The sequence below is a fragment of the Megascapheus bottae genome, chromosome 11 (genome assembly GCF_031878675.1).
Source record: "Megascapheus bottae isolate mThoBot1 chromosome 11, mThoBot2.hap1, whole genome shotgun sequence".
NCBI lineage: Eukaryota > Metazoa > Chordata > Mammalia > Rodentia > Geomyidae > Megascapheus > Megascapheus bottae.
Window position 1 is genome coordinate 606,826 of NC_143519.1, and position 17,564 is coordinate 624,389.

Sequence of the window (17,564 nt, forward strand, 5' to 3'; positions counted from 1 at the left end):
CGCTACTTCTGGTTTTCTGGTGGTTAACTGGAGATAAGAGTCTCACACCCTTTCATGCCCAGGCTGGCTTTGAACTGTAATCCTCAGATCTCAACTTCTTGAATAGCTAGCTAGGATTACAGGTGAAAGCCACTGGCACTCAGCTCTTTCCCCTCCCTAGCTGTAATGTGTTCTTTGAAACAGACAGAACTCCATTTGCTTGCCATGTCTCAAGCAATTTCATTCTGAAGTCTTCACTGGTTGCTTTTATGAAACTCACACTTAGCTAAGTGTGCAGCTGTGTGTGTATGTGTGTATTGGTCCTGGGACTTGAACTCAGGGCCTGGACACTGTCCAGGAGCTTCTGCTCAAAGTTCGTGTTCTACCACTAGAGCCAGAACACTGCTTCTAGCTATTAAAAAAAACAAACAAACAAACAAAAAAAACCCAACAACAACCAAAACCAAAAACTAGCTTATTGGATATGAGACTCTCAGACTTTTCTGCCTGGGCTTGGCTTTGAACCACAATCCTCAGATTTCAGCCCCTTGAGTAGCTAGGATTATAGGTGTGAGCCTCTGGCACTGGCACAGCTTTTTTTTAAATAAGATTTCCTCATAGGTGTAGCTTTTTCAGGGTGAAGCCATTCTACAGGAGTTGTTGTACTTCATCCCCGGCCCACTTCATTTCTCCTTGTAACCCTCAGCTCTTATCTTTATCTAGGTCTCCTGAGGTAGGGTTCCCTCTAAGTGCTAGCTCACAGGGCATAAACCACTTCAGATATGGCCATTGGGGTAGTGGCAGGTAGTCCCCCACAGAGGAGCTGCATTTGTGTTCCATGAGTCCTGAAGAAGGTGGCCAATTTTTCAGCAGCTTTCACTGGGGGAAGCACCTTATCCACAACAGGTCATGCTGTCTTAGGTGCACAGTGCAGCCCTGTGGGGCCCCAGCCTGGATCTCAGAGGGCCCTGGGCCAGTACCCCTCAGCCCTGTGACAGGCAAAGCAGCACCAGTATCACTGGCACTATGACCTACAACTCTTTGGGTCTCTTTCCATATTTTCTCTTCTACTACTGTGTGTTCACAGTATCTACTCCTATGTGTTACTATGACTGGTGTTGTACTTGACTGACTTTTACAAAGTAAGAGCAAAGCAGTGACAAACACGCAGTGAGACCAAATACTCAGAGCAGAACAGCTCAGCAGCAGGCCTCTTCCATGGTACAATGGCAGTGAGTCAGAAATGCCAATGCCTCACACACATGGATGAGCCAAACCCGTTTTACAGAAGTGTGAAAGTGTGTCTGTGCTTCTTCTACCAGCACAAAAGCAGCAGACAGTGCTCGGTATGTGGGAGATTGCATTTTCCTGATCCCAGTCCAGTTTCTCTCAGGCACTCAAGCTATGCTGATTTGAAAGGCATGTAACAAGCACTTCTCTGCTTAAAGAAGCTGAGCTCACAAGCAGATCAATCTGCCATGAAGTTTGAGCCTGACTGCTCACAGGGGCCACCAGAGACCTGAGGGGAGGTGGCAGAGGCCTTGCAACCTCTTCTCACAAGCCCAAAGGAGCATTAGCACACATGTACCTAGAATACCCTGCCACCTACCTTCTTTGTCGCCTCTGGCACTACCCACAAGGAACCTGGACACCAGGGGTGTGCTCGATAAGGACAAACAAGTAGAAATGAAGACACTCTGAGTAGGTCTGATCTGCAGAAGGTGTCCCCACAGCAAGCCAAAAGCAATCATTAGTAGTGTCATGTGACATGGTCCTTGTAAGGATATCTTCCACACCTTGAAGAGAAGATAGCATAGTTGTATAAGCTGTAGTGACAGCAGCCCATCTTTAGACCACAGACACATCAAAGACCAGAGCTTCATGAATGCAACTCAGTCTTCTATCTTCTGCCAGTTTTGATAAAGTAAATTCCCCTACACACCCTGGATCCTAGATGCATAATCAATTTCTCTCTCTCTCTCTCTCTCTCTCTCTCTCTCTCTCTCTCTCTCTCTCTCTCTCTCTCTCTCTCTCTTCCCCCCCACCCCCGCTCTCTCCCTCCCTGCCCTTGGTATCCCTAAGGGAATGCTTACAGGTCCCTACCAGATACTAAGACTCTCTAATGCTCAAATCCTACTTTATAATATGTAGTTTTGGCATACAATCTATGTATACTCTCTGTATACATATTCTTACAAATCCTGCCATCTCTAGATGATTTGTAAAATTCTGTAAAAGTAGTTGCTATAGAGCTGGGAGTTTGGCCTAGTGGTAGTGTGCTTGCCTAGCATGCATGAAGACCTGGGTTCGATTCCTCGGTACCACATACATAAAAAATATGCCAGAAGTGGTGCTGTGGCTCAAGTGGTAGAGCTCTAGCATTGAGAAAACCCAAGGACAAAAGTTCAGGCCCTGAGCCCAAGCCCAGGACTAGCAAAAAAAAAAAAAAAAAAGTAATTGCTATATTATTTCAGAAATCATGACAAAAATGCATATACATACTTGAATTTAAAAATTCATGTAAAGACACTATATAAAAAAACAGGTGGGGCCGGGAGTTTGGCCTAGTGGTTAAAGTGCTTGCCTAGCATGCATGAAGACCCGGGTTCGATTCCTCGGTACCACATACATAGAAAAAAGCCAGAAGTGGTGCTGAGGCTCAAGTGGTAGAGCTCTAGCCTTGAGAAAGTCCAAGGACAGTGCTCAGGCCCTGAGCTCAAGCCCAGGACTGGCAAAAAAAAAAAAAACAGGTGGCAATGCCTCATCTATAAGCTTAGCTACTCAGGAGGTTGAGATCTGAGGATCAGGGTTTGAAGCCAACCTAGCATACAAAATCCAAGAAACACTTACCTTCAATTAATTTGCAAAAAGCTAGATATAGGAGGCCGGGAGTTTGGCCTAGTGGTAAGAGTGCTTGCTTAGCATGCAGGAAGACCCGGGTTTGGTTCCTCAGTACCACATACATAGAAAAAGTTGGAAATGGTGCTGTGGTTCAAGTGGTACAGCTCTAGCCTTGAGGAAGCCCAAGGACAGTGTTCAGGCCACAAGTTCAAGGCCTAGAACTTGAAAGGCAGATATGGAAACATGGCTTAAGTGCCAAAACAAACTGAGGAAGAGCACAAGGTCCTGATTTCAAGCCATAGTACCAGTGCACATGTACATGTACACACACACACACACACACACACACACAATTTCTACATGGTGCTAGGGTTTGAACTTAGAATGTCATGCTTTCTAAAAGCAGGCACTTTAATCACACTGCATTTATTTTTGCTTAGATACTTTTTCCAAATGGTTTTTATATCTAATTGGCTAAACTCATGGATGTAGAAGCCATGGATATGGATGACCTGTGACTCCTGTTTTATTTATTTATTTATTTTTTGCCAGTCCTGGGCTTGAGCTCAGGGCCTGAGCACTGTCCTTGGACTTTCTCAAGGCTAGAGCTCTACCACTTGAGCCTCAGCACCACTTCTGGCTTTTTTCTATATGTGGTACCGAGGAATCGAGCCCGGGTCTTCATGCATGCTAGGCAAGCACTTTAACCACTAGGCCAAACTCCCGGCCGTGACTCCTGTTTTATGTATGTATGTGTGTACCTCAGAATAAGTCTGAGGTACAGCCCTCTGTTTCCTTAACTGGGTGCTCAGTATGTACTTGGCACTGTGCTTAACATGATGGCGACCACGGAAAGGGCTTGGACTCCGGACCTCATACTCTTCCTTGGCTTCTCTCAAGGTTGACACTCTGTCAGTGATCCTCACCTCCGTTTATAGCTTTTTTTTTTTTTTTGGTGTTGGTCCTGGGACTTGAACTTGGGGCCTGTGTACTGTACCTGAGCTTTTTTACTCAAGGTTAGTACTCTACTACTTGAGCTCCATTTTTGGCTTTTGGTAATTAACGGAAGCATCACACAGACTTTCCTACCTAATCAATCTGGCTTTGAACTGAGATGCTCAAATCTCAGGCTGCTGAGTAGCTAAGATTACAGGCATTAGCCATTAGTACCCTGACCTCCACTTTCAGCTTTTCACTGGTTAAGTGGATGTAATATTTTGAAGACTAAGCTGGTTTCAAACATGGATCCTCACTCAGATCTCAGACTCCTGAGTAGCTAGATTGATAGGCATGTGCCATCCATGCTTAGCTTAACCTGTTTTGTTTTTTGCTTTTGTTTTTGTCAGTTGTAGAGCTTGAACTCAGGGGCTGTCCTTGAGCTCCTTTTGCTCAAGGCTAGTACTCTACCATTCTGAGCCACGCCGCCACTTCTAGTTTTCTGGTGGTTAATTAGACGTAAGAGTCTTGCTGACTTTCTTGCCCAGGCCGGCTTTGAACTGTGACACTCAGATCTCAGCCTCCTGAGTGGCTAGAATTACAGGGGTGAGGTATGGGCTCCTGATCTGTAAATATAATTATCATCATCTTATTTCTTCAATTAACTTGGAAGACCTCTATGGTTAGTGAAAAGTCCCTGTGAGACTCTCCTGGGGCTTGAACCCAGGGCCTGAGCATTGTTCTTGAGCTTTCTCAAAGCTAGCGCTTTACCAAATGAGCCACAGCACCACTTCTGGCTTTTTTCTGTGTATGTGGTACCAAGGAATTAAACCCAGGGCTTTCTGCATACAAGACAAGCACTCTACACTATATCACACTCTCTGATTCTGTGAGACTCTTTATCTCTACTAGAAAACCAGAAATGGAGCTATGGCTCAAAGTGGTAAACAAGGAGCTCTGGGACAGCACCTCGTCCCCGAGTTCAAGCCCCACAACCCCCCCCCCACCCCACCAAAAAAGAGAAAAAAAACGTGCATATTATATATTAACACACTGGGAATTCGTCTTAACCTATTTGAAGTACCTGTTCGTTTTTCTTCTCCCCACCACATATCAATTTCCTCATTCCAGGACACTTTTTTAAATGTGGACTTGAAGGCACCATGTACCATAAAATGTTGAGCAGTAGTTGAGCACTGGTGGCTCATGCCTGTAATCAATCCTAGCTACTCAGGATGCCAAGATCTGAGGATCACAGTTCAAAGCCAGCCCAAGCACAAAAAGTCCGTAAAATGCTAATCTCCAATTAACCACCAGAAAACCAGAAGTGGAGCTCTGGCTTGTGCTGAAGGCTCAGGGGGAAAGTTGAGCAATGAGATTATCGATGCTGGAGGTTCTGCACAGAGGCAGTACAGCCTGGGAGCTCCTCCACCCATTCTGGTCTCCCATGCTTTCTTGGTAATCGAGTAGCTAGTGAAGCTCTTCCTAAGCTGGTTGTTGTGATTTCAACAGTGAGCACCTGCCTGGCCTCCCACCTCATCCCACACATGACCATCCAGCCTACCTGGCTGATTCAGGAGTAAATGGAGTCATAGAGCACTAGGGGCATCTTTGAAATGACATCAACACCAAAAAGTATAGTGCTTTTATAGCTATTGAGTTTAAAGCTATTGGGTTATATAACATCATTTCACTGTCTAATTTTGAATACTGCAATAGAAAAAAAAAAGGAAAAATTATGAAAATTCAAGCCAGAAAAAAAGTTTCCCCAAATCCTACTGCACAAGATTGGCACCTGAAACGCTGTACTCACAAATAGAGGTCTCCTACTCCATGAACATTGGCCAAGATGGCATCTGTGCAGGTCAGTCTAGACTATGTCAGTGACACACATGACATCCTAGAAATCCCTCCCCACCAGGGTACAGAAGTTCCCCAATGATCTTACAGGAAGAACAGCGCTCTTTCTCTCTAGACAACCAACCATGTTCATTTTATCATCCACCTCCTTTTTCTAGGGAAACACACTGGATATTCAGTTTCTATGATAGTTCTCAGCTTACAAAACAGTCCTTTTTTAAGAAGTACATCTGGAATTAGTCATTTGAAGGTTAATACAATTTATTAATTATACATTTTTTTCAAACCAACATTATTTTCTCTTCAACTTTTATTCTAGAAAATGCTATCAAACAGAAATTTATCATTCTATTTGTACAGCATCTGATAGCTATAGTGTCAACAAAAGTTAGAAGCAAAATGTTAAGCTACAATGAAAGGGATTCAGTAAACTCACCTTCCTTAGTTTTTCAGGGGAAAACTCTAAGCCAACAAGGAAAAGAGTGAAGAAGACTCCAAATTCCCCCAACGTCTCCACCTGTACAATAGACTGAAAAACAAGAAAATGTAAACCCACATAATTCTGTTTGACATATACTCACATGAACCATCTTGTGCTAGAAATGAATTCTCTGAGGTTTCCTATGTCTGAGATTATTTTGACCTCCACTCTTTTTCTCCTTTTTGTAATTAGCCAGAGAAATATTTACTTTTATTTTGTTTCTTTTATTTTGTTTCTCTGGGGAGCTGGGCGCCAGTGGCTCACACCTGTCTGCAATTCTAGCTACTCAGGAGGCTGAGATCTGAGGACTGAGGTTCAAAGCCAGCGCCGGCATAAAAGTCCGTGAGACTCTTATCTCCAATTAACCCCCAGAAAACCAGAAGTGTGTGGCTCCAGGGGGAGCGAGGTAGCCTTGAGCTGAAGAGCTCTGGGACAGCCAAGGCCCAGAGTTCAAGCCCCATCTCACACACACACACACACAGTAGCTTTGGGGAACCAATTTTGAACTCATGCCCTTCTATCAGTATTAGCAACTTTGTTCAGCATTTTAGGAGACAAGGAAGTGTCAAACCTTGACCAATTCATGACAGTGGCTTATGTTCCGAGTGAGCATGTCTAGACATAGAATTCTCTGAGTACCACACTTTTTCTACTGCACAAATACCACATAATATTTTAATTGTTTTTAAATACTAATGTGGCACAAAGGTTACTGAGGCGCCACTTGCCGAAGCCAGCCAGCAGCAAATTGGGATTCCTGAAATAGGGGGCAGGGACTAGGAAAAAATAGAAGAGAGACAAACAGATGGGGTTCGGGAGGGTTACAGCTCAAATCAGCAGCCACAGCTTAAGAAGACTGTAGCCCAAGACTGTAGCCCAGTTTATTTCAAGTTCTGACCTTAAATACACTTCTTTAAACTAGAGAACTGCCAGGGGCTACATTCATACAAACAGTATCAAGCCTCAAATAGGTTAAATGAGAAGCGATCAAGTCCCAAATATGTTAAATGAGAAGCTATCAAGTCCCAAATAGGTTAAATGAGACACAGCCCAAAATCACGATAAGAGCTACTTCCTTGTGTACTCAACTGTGCAGGTCCAAGGTCACTGACCCCACAGTCATGGTCACTGACCCCACAGTCGGTCCCCAACACACATGCTTCCTGATCCCACTGTAAGCCATGGCTTGTCAGAATTCCTGTTGTTTTATTTGCATCTTTCACTTTCAATCTTTCTTGTTTTATCTTTGTAGCATCTCATTATCTGTGCTTTTGGGGGGATACCATCAGTATGTCCCAGTCTCTTGGTTGTTATTGTTGTTGTCTGGCTTGAACTCAGGGCCTAGCCACCTCCCTGAGCTTTTGTGCTCAAGGTTAACAGTCTATTTCTTTGAGCCACAATTCCACTTTTCTTTGGGGTGGGGGAGTAAGTTAATTGGAGATAAGAATCTCATGGACTTTCCTGCCTGGGCTGGCTTCAGAATTCGACCCTCAGCTCTCAGCCTCCTGAGCAGCTAAGAGTATAGGCGTGAGCCAGCAGCACCCATGTCCCAGTGGCTTAGGTAAGTTTAATTCACTTATATTTACCATAGCATAGATTTCTGCTCTTCTTTTTTTCTTTTTCAGCCAGTCCTGGGGTTTTACCTCAGGGCCTGGACACTGTCCTGGAGCTTTCTCAAGGCTAGCACTATGCCACCTGAGCCACAGCAACACTTTTGGCCTTTTCTGTATATGTGGTACCGAGGAATCAAACCCACGGTTTTGTACATGCTAGGCCATGCTCCTGGCTTCTGCTCTTATTTATTTTTGCTAGTCCTGGAACTTGAACTCAGGGCCTGAGCACTGTCCTTGGACACTTTCTGCTCAAGGCTAGTGCCCTGCCACTTGAGTCACAGCACCATTTTCGGCTTTTTCTGTGTATGTAGTACCAAGGAATTGAACCCAGGGCTTCATGCATATAGGGCGAACACTCTACCACTAGGCCATGCTCCCCACCCTATTTTCGTTCTTTGTTTGTTTGTTTTTAATTTTTAATTTCCCATCCTTTTTACTTTTCAAGTAGTGGCTTTTGGCTCCAAAGTAGCATGCCTCAGTGTGTATTGCTCAACATGGTGACTAAAAGCCTCTATGAGGCAAAAATTGGTATTTTAGTAATAAAATGAGGCACTCAGCATGAAGAGTCATAACAGTGCTAAAAAGGCATAGCAAAAATTGTAATAATGCTGGAAAGCCCTGCTAAACAAACTTGTAATAGCCCCCCCAAAACAAACAAACAAAAAAAACAAGTACTAATTATAGTTTGTGGGCAGCCAATTTTAAAAAGTAAGCTTGACACCTACATTTTTGCTATATTTTGCTTCTGTATTCTGCTTTTGCAACTGTTTAGCTTTTACAATTTAAAAAAGTTTTAAAAATTCATTGAATACATAACCCCTCCCCCATTTGGGGGTATAAAAACCCCTGACCGTTGTTACTCAAGGTTGCTTCTGGTTTCCAATGCCTAAATGCCTAAAAGTAGTCTTGGCCAGTTATAATTGGCTATTAAATTCCTTTTTGCTATTAATAAATTACTTCATAACTAAAATCCAGTTTTAAATTTGTGATCTGTTTCCTGGGGGTCCTCAACTCATTACAATTATATTCCTTGGACTAACCACAGCTCACTTTTTGGCTAGAATGCTCTTGGTTCTTTATTGACAAACACACAGTACAGGGATTTGACAGGATCGTAATTTTTACAAATTTATAGCACTCAGTAGTGTATAAACCCAGGTATTTTGCCTTAACTGCGTGATCTTCACTTCTGGCTTTCTATACTGTTCTAAGTCACATGAACTCACAGGGTCTGCGACTCAACTTCGAGTTCTTAACTGTGTTTCCCGGGAAAGCCCAAGTCTTACAGCTTCAAGCAGGCTGGGTGATGGCTTTCTACCTGGCCAAAATCATGTGGTGTTAAGATCAGTCTCCCATGGCCACTTCTTCTGACTTTCTCTGTTAGGTTGACCTGGTTGAAATCTGCTGATTAGCATTAGCTCCAGCAAAGCTCCTGTCTTGTTTGCCTCCACATGTGAGAAAAGTATCTTTTCCACCAAAGTAGTTTGCTTTCTGTTAATCTTGTGAATTGTTAAATTTGTTCATTGTTTTTCTGAGAAGTTCCAGCTTTGGCCAGGTGCCTTGGCCCATGTTAACATTTAGTTACATCCTTTTCCTGATGTACATTCCTTTAAGGATGTCTTAACTAAGAAGCTTCTCAAATTTTGCTGTGCAATACTGTTCTTACCTTAATACTGTTTAGTCCTGAAGGCCCCAGAAGCACACCACAAATGATGTACCCAAACATCGTAGGCAAGCCTATTGCTGTACACAACCAGCCACAAGGTAAGGACAACATTCCTATGGTGACAATGTCCTAATGTAGAAAAACAAGAAACAGAGTTGCGTAACTAAGAGACCAGGACAGGACCAAGTCCCCAATTTTATCTCACAGGCATGGGGTAGAGAAGATAATCCTATGGATACTTTTGTGTCACACAACGAAGTTGAAAACATTAAGATGCGTTCTAGAAGTTGATGAAGTTAGTTCCTAATGGCATAACAATTATACCAAAATCTGCCTGTTCATTTAGGCCCTCTATTGGCATTCTACATAACCAAGTAGTACTTGAATTCCATTGGATTTTCTAGCTGTAGTGCTATCAGAGCCTGAGTCTACAATTCATGTGTCATTGCCATTGTTTATAACTAATGCAGCACAGAAAGTGGGGGAGGAAGGGTAAACAAATACAATCATGTCACTCAGTATACATATAAAAACATCAACAATTCAACAATAGTGCAGAAGCCACTGAATGTGAGATTAGGAATGGGATATGAATACAGATTCTCAAAGTTTTATTGAGTACACTGGGGGGGGGGGGGAAGAGTAACTCTCCAGAGACACCCCCCCCCCTTCCTGAGGGACATGAATGCTCCCAGTCAGCAGAGGTGGCCTGCAGGATGTTGTGATCATAACCACAAGGTCGTGGGCTAACCTTGGTCTTGGGTCTACTGTAGGGCTCCGTACCTAGGAGGAGCCCTTGAGTACTCTTCTGGCTTCTGTTTTATTTCTGTTGCCATGCAAAGTTCCACTTAAAGGCGTTTTGCTAGAAACCTGACAATTTATTGAACTCTCCCAGGCTTCCTCTAGGGACTGGGCTAGAGCTTCCATCATCAGAGTGCTCACTATAAACTAGACCAGCTTTCTGAGAGGAAATGATTTGCATTACCTAGTCTGGCAGACCAGGTACACTGGGCTGTCCACATTCGGCACTTCATGTGTGAATGAAACCAAGTAAGGCCCCTCACCAACAATTTCTCTGCCTTATAAGGCTATCCTAGTTAAAATCATCTTTTTGTCCTTTATTGGGATGCAGTCTCACTATGTTGTCCTAGCTGTTCTCCAACTCCTGGAGTCAATATATCCTTAAGCATCAGGTTGCTATAAAAAGAGCTTTTCTTTCTTATCGATCATGGGGCCTGAACTCTGAGCCTGGGCACTGTCCCTGAGCTCTTCAGCTCAAGGCCACCGCTATAACCCTTGAGCCACAGCACCACTTCCGGTTTTCTGGGGTTAATTGGAGATAAGAGTCTCATAGACTTTAGTGCTCTCACTGACCACCCTCAGGAAGGACAGGTCCATCCTCACTTACCACCCACAGGAGGGACAGGCCCATCCTCACTGACCACCCTCAGGAGGGACAGGTCCATCCTCACTGACCACCTACAGGAGGGACAGGTCCATCCTCACTGACCACCCACAGGAGGAACAGGTCCATCCTCACTGACCATCCAAGGAGGGACAGGTCCATCCTCACTGACCACCCACAGGAGGGACAGGCCCATCCTCACTGACCACCTCAAGAAGGACAGGTCCATCCTCACTGACCACCCACAGGAGGGACAGGTCCATCCTCACTGACCACCCACAGAAGGGACAGGCCCAGCCTCACTGACCACCTCAAGAGGGACAGCTCCATCCTCACTGGCCACCCTCAGGAAGGACAGCTCCATCCTCACTGGCCACCCTCAGGAAGGACAGGCCCATCCTCACTGACCACCTCAGGAGGGACAGGTCCATCCTCACTGACCACCCTCAGGAGGGACAGGCCCAGCCTCACTGACCACCCACAGAAGGGACAGGCCCAGCCTCACTGACCACCTCAGGAGGGACAGGTCCATCCTCACTGACCACCCTCAGGAGGGACAGGTCCATCCTCACTGACCACCCTCAGGAGGGACAGCTCCATCCTCACTGACCACCCACAGAAGGGACAGGCCCAGCCTCACTGACCACCTCAAGAGGGACAGGTCCATCCTCACTGACCACCCTCAGGAGGGACAGGTCCATCCTCACTGACCACCCTCAGGAGGGACAGGCCCATCCTCACCGACCACCTCAAGAGGGACAGGCCCATCCTCACTGACCACCCTCAGGAGGGACAGGTCCATCCTCACTGACCACCCTCAGGAGGGACAGGCCCAGCCTCACTGACCACCCTCAGGAGGGACAGGCCCATCCTCACTGACCACCCTCAGGAGGGACAGGCCCAGCCTCACTGACCACCCACAGAAGGGACAGGTCCATCCTCACTGACCACCTCAAGAGGGACAGGTCCATCCTCACTGACCACCCTCAGGAGGGACAGGTCCATCCTCACTGACCACCCTCAGGAGGGACAGGCCCATCCTCACTGACCACCCACAGAAGGGACAGGCCCAGCCTCACTGACCACCTCAGGAGGGACAGGTCCATCCTCACTGACCACCTCAAGAGGGACAGGTCCATCCTCACTGACCACCCACAGGAGGGACAGGCCCATCCTCACTGACCACCCACAGGAGGGACAGATGGACCCTCCCAGACTGTCCAGATCACCTTTATAAAGTGGTGGTCTGCACGTGGGATGGTGGAGTCTCTAGGCTTGGTCAGGATGTACTGGTTGTTCTGGGAGTCGATCAGCATGCTGAGACCCAGACCTTCCTCCACTTCTCGCTGTGTGATATTCTTCTTGGAATTGGCCTCTTCCTCCTCCACCCTGAGAACTGCCTCAAAATTGACCCCTTTCACCTGGAAGAATAACCAATTATGCAATCAAAATCAACTAAACACTTTCAAATTCAATAAGCACAATAGGCTGAAAAGGGGGACAAAACACCAGTAGTGCCCATAAACACAAATTAGGGCATTTTTTTCACATCTACTTTACCTGATTTAGGGCATATTTTTATTTTATTTTTATTTTTTTCACTGTATACTTGGCTTTATTATATTATATATATTATTAAATAATTTATTTAGACATATATATTCTTTTTTATTGTAATTAATAGAAGGGTTACAGTATATTTTCCAGACAGAAGGTGCATTACCTCACAAACATTGCTATCCCTTCTCATGCTTTTGTCCCCATATCCCTCCTGCAACCCCCAAAAGAATTTATTGACATTGATTTTTACATCGTATTTCAAATGTCGTGTTTAACAAATAAGTATTCAAGAAGGGAATCTCCAGGGCATATTTTTTAAATAAATTCATTAATTAGTTTTTGCTGGTCCTGGGGTTTGAACTCAGAGCCTGAGCATTGTCCTCAAGCACTTTTGCTCAAGGCTACTGTTCTACCAATTGAGCCACAGCACCACTTTCACTTTTTTTCTGTGGAACTAAGGAATCGAACACAGGGCTTCGAGCATGCTAGGCGAGCACTTTACCACTAGGCCAAATTCCTGGCCAACAGCATGCTTTTTTTTTTTTTCTTTTCATATATTTTTTTATTGTAAGCATGCTTTTTTTAAATTTTTTAAAAGTTTATATCTCAGAAAACTTCACTTCCAATTCTTTTTTTTCCCTGTTGCATATGTATGAGGACACATGCATGCACACATACGCGTGGCATATATATAACTGACTGAAGTGACTGGCACATTTGCTTTATCACTCAAGGCTGGTGCTCTCCCACTAAAGCCACACCTCCACTTCCAGCATTTGGATGGTTAACTGGAGATAAGCGTCTCTTGGATTTGTTTGGCTGGGCTGGCTTTGAACTAAGATCCTCAGATCTCAGCCTCCTGAGTAGCTAAGATTACAAGTGTGAGCTACTGGTACCCATGTTTTATCTACTTTCATTAATTGCTCATAGGGTCCATTCCAAAATGCACAGCCAGTTTTTAGCATCAGTATACTGGAAGCGGCACTGTGGCTCAAGGGGTAGGGTGGTAGCCTTGAGCTGAAGCTCAGGGACAGCGCCCAGGCCCAGAGTTCAAGCCCCATGACTGATGACAAAAGAAAACGGCACACATTCAAATTCCTTCCAGTGTTCAGCCTCATGAAAATAGTTCAGCAGGTGGTGGGAGAGGCTTACTGATTTGTTGTCATCGAAAGCATGCTCTTCTATATCTTCCTCTAAGCGATCAGCTGCCTTCCTCACATCTTCCAGGATCTCATCGAGCATGGAGAGACTCTTGTTTTGATGCTGCATGGTTTTGAGGGCTTCCACTTGATGTTTTTCTGCAGCAAGAAGTTCCACATATTCTGTCTCTTCCTATTCAAGTGTAAAAAATGAAAGTGGTATTTATGAAGGAATAAACTAGGATAGGACTTCCATGTGCCCTCACAAGGTCCTGCCCAAACCAGACATGATAACCTTTCTCTCTGTTAATAACCTTGTCCACACATGGCAAGTACTAACTATAGCCAACAGAGACCAAGTGTCTAAGCTCAGACATGGTGAACTTAGTGAAATGTGCAGGGTATGCCATTGTGCACGCGCATGTACACTGTTAACACACACACACACAATATTTTACTTTAAATATTTACTCATGTCCAAGCTTGTCAGTTGGTGGCTCATGCCTATAATCCTAGCTACTAAAGAGGCAGAGATCTAAAGATCAAGCTGGCTTTTTTTTCTAATTACTTTATTGTTGCTTTACAGGTGATACACAGCAGGGTTCCCTTTACATACATCAAGTAACAAGTACATTGTCTGCTGCATACTACCCTCTGTTCCCTCATTCTTGACTAGTCCTTCCCTCCCTTCCACCCACAAATTGCATAGTTCACTTTCATCGATGGCCTGTGTAGTCCATGCATTCCACTGCTGTACTTTTTCACCCTTTTTCCTTTTTTTTTTTTTGGCCAGTCCTAGAGTTTGAACTCAGGGCCCGGGTACTGCCCTTGAGCTTTCTCAAGGCTAGCACTCTACTACTTGAGCCACAGCACCACTTCTAGCTTTTTCTGTATATATGGTACTGAGGAATAAACTCAGGGATTCACACATGCTAGGTAAGCACTCTACCACTAGGCCACACTGTCAGCCCAGTTGTCTTTTTAGTGTATGGACCATATGCCTGGACCAGTGCTGCTGTCTTTCTAACAGATGGACCACAGATCTGAGTCCCAATGCTACCTTAGTGGAACTGTTGTCTATCTTGTCTTTATATTTCTATGTCTTTATAGCAGATGTAACCTAGTTCTGGACCCTATATAGAATTCTACTTTAAACCAAGAATCTTAATCTCTCTACTATAAGACTCAATCTGTTCAGGACAGTACATAGTCCATTTCTAGTACCTGAGGGAATATACAGGAGCTACCAGTAAATGGTATGAGTAGGATGGCTACACTGGGTTATCAAAAGAAAGCTGGGCACCACTGGCTCATGTCTATAATCCTAGCTATTCAAGAGGCTAAAATCTAAGGGGCACAGTTTAAAGCTAGTCTGGGCAGGAAAATCTGCAAGACTTTTTTTTTTTGGTCTGTCCTGGGCTTGAACTCAGTGTCTTGGCACTGTCCCTGAGCTTCTTTTGCTCAAGGCCAGTATTCTATTACTTGAGCCACAGTGCTGCATCTGGATTTTTCTGTTTATGTGGTTCTAAAGAATCAAACCAGGCTTCATGCACACTCGGCAAGTACTACCACTAATCCACATTCCCAGCCTCTGGGAGACTCTTATTTCCAATTAACCACCAAAAAAGCCAGAAGGGGACCTGTGGCTCAAGTGGTAGAGTACTAGCCTTGAGCAAAGAAGCTTAGGGACACTACCCAGGCCCTGAGTTCAACCTGTAGGACCAGCACAAAAAAAAAAAAAAAAAGAAAAGAAAACTTTGATGTAAAGGTTCATCTGATATGTCTACCAGAATCAGTATATTTTTATAAGTAAACGTTAAACATCTATAGTCTCTTTCCTTTTTAAGTAGTACCATCAGTTTTTCTACAACAATGAATAACATTTATATACTTAAAGGCTGGGCATGTGCCTAGCTTAAAAAAATACATAACCATATCTGATATAGTAATAGCTTCATCTCATTATTTTAAAAGCACACATGATTGGGTTGAGAGTATGGCTCAAGTAGTAGAGTACCTATATCCCAAGCACAAGGTTCTGAGTTCTAACACTAGTACTGTCAAAATAAAATTTAAAAAGTACACTTGGTCCAAGTTCTGAATCTGTTGTTGTTCGTGGATAGGGTTTCAACTCTGGGCCTTGGTGCTGTCCCTGAGCTCTTCAACTCAGAGCTAGCCAGTTTTCTGGTGGTTAATTGGAGACAAGAATCTCATACACTTTTGTGCCTGGCTAAAAGTTTTGAATTTAAATGTCACAGGGTCCTTCCCCACTTGGGGATGGCCGGCAGTTAAGTTCTGAGAAGCAGGTTGTCAGGCAGCTGTATGGTACTCAGCACCCAGACTGGGATGGTTGGGTACTCCTGGGTAAGACAGCCTAATGGACCTACTGTTGCCTGTGCTGCCTGCCCAGGCTGAAATGCCGCTCTGTAATGTGTGTCTACTTACTTCACATCCATCTACTGGCGTAAGTTCAGAACCAGGATTTCCACAATAGGAAGTTTTCAGAAGCCAGTTCTCTTACTCATGGCCATCGTAGCATCACAGGAAAGTTTACCCTCCTTTTGCAGATGTGGCATTCTATGTGTTTATCCCCCGCCCCCTCTGGTGGAGCCCTCCCTCCCACTGGGGCTGCTGACCTTTATGGCGGCTTCCCGCAAGGCCTCCAGACGCTGCCTGCTGCTCTCCTTCATGTTCACCACATCTCTGTAATCCCCCTGGAGGGCCCTCTGCAGTCCATAGATGGCCTGGAAGACTGAATTTTCACTTTCATTCAGCTCTTTCTGGAAAATTTCAAATGTGTGCACCTGAAACAGCTTTTCTTCATCTGACAGGCCAGTGTCTTTCTCCACTGCTCTGATGGCATTCTTCAGTTTGTTCAGAACCACGTTCTTTTGCCGAAGAAGCCCGGTGAGCCTCCTGCAGCTGTCCAGGACCCACTGCCTCTGATTGGCAGCTGCACCCTTCCCCCAGTGTAACTTGATAGCATGCTTTGCCACCTCTGCATGCTCTGCTGCGCTGACTAGCAGGTGAAGGAAAGGAAGCAGCATCCAAAAGAGACTCTCTTCCAATACCCTCATGGTCCAAAGACAGGGAATGGGGCAAGGAGGTCCAAAGAGTTCTGCTGTGGTCAGCTTGCATTTTAGATGCACACATCCAGCTGAAAAACAGACTTACTGTCACATATTGCTAAGTAATGAGTCATTGCTATTGAGATCAATGTTAAAACAGTTAACTTTCTGAAAAATACAAATACCTGAATTCAGATAAACATCAAATACTGAATGTTAAAGTCTGTTAAGTGAGATTAAAGGAGTTCTATCTGATTTTAAAGGCTTTTCTTTTTTTCTTCCTGTACTGGGGTTTGAACTACAGGATCTTGCACATGCTAGGCTGGTGCTCTACCTCCTAAGTCATATCTATAGCCCCAAAAGGAAATTTTTCTGAAGAGTTTTATCAAGGATTTATTTTAGTATAACAAGGTTAAAGCAAAGAGAAACAGAAACAGATGGGAAGTAAAGACTTAAAAGGCATTTTTTTGTTTGTTTTTTGCTAGTCCTGGGTCCTGGGCATGAGCTCGGGGTCTGAGCACTGTCCTTGGACTTTCTCAAGGCTAGAGCTCTACCACTTGAGACTCAACACCACTTCCAGCTTTTTTTCTATGTATGTGGTACCAAAGAATCAAAGCCAAGTCTTGGTGGCTGCTAGTCAAACACTATACCAGTAGGCCAAACTCCGCGCCCGAAAGGCATTTTTTTTTTTAAGCAGACTCAGAAATCTACCAAATCTACCATTTGCAAATGACAAAAGATCCTGAAGAGGATCCATGTCTCAAAGGCCAACACCAATCTCCCGACTGCAGGTCTGCAAAAGCCACTGGGGATTATGCTCAGACAATTACAGAAATAAAATACCCTGAGATGCCAAGAGCGGTCCAGCCACTCTGCTTGCTTTCCAACATCAACAAATTTTCAAAGTCAGCCACTGGTAATATAAAAATACATCAGAATAAAAATGTTCACAATAATACATAGCCATAGCTGGAACTCCAGGGCTTTTAGAAAATGTTTAATAACTTTCTTTTTTA

The 17,564-nt window shown here is 44.4% G+C and overlaps 1 protein-coding gene across 1 annotated transcript in view; it reads right to left on the bottom strand.

Annotated features, from left to right (window-relative positions):
• The window catches only part of Slc9d1 (solute carrier family 9 member D1), a 37,376-nt gene that overhangs the window by 14,611 nt on the left and 5,201 nt on the right, over positions 1–17,564 (bottom strand). Inside the window, exons 2-7 of the mRNA XM_090341847.1 lie at positions 16,117–16,637; positions 13,494–13,673; positions 12,011–12,202; positions 9,377–9,505; positions 6,053–6,145; positions 1,589–1,775 (exon numbers count right to left, since the gene is read on the bottom strand). Of these exons, the coding sequence (XP_090197973.1) occupies positions 1,589–1,775; positions 6,053–6,145; positions 9,377–9,505; positions 12,011–12,202; positions 13,494–13,673; positions 16,117–16,557 (1,222 nt within the window). The 5' untranslated portion in view covers positions 16,558–16,637. The remainder of the gene's footprint in view (positions 1–1,588; positions 1,776–6,052; positions 6,146–9,376; positions 9,506–12,010; positions 12,203–13,493; positions 13,674–16,116; positions 16,638–17,564) is intronic.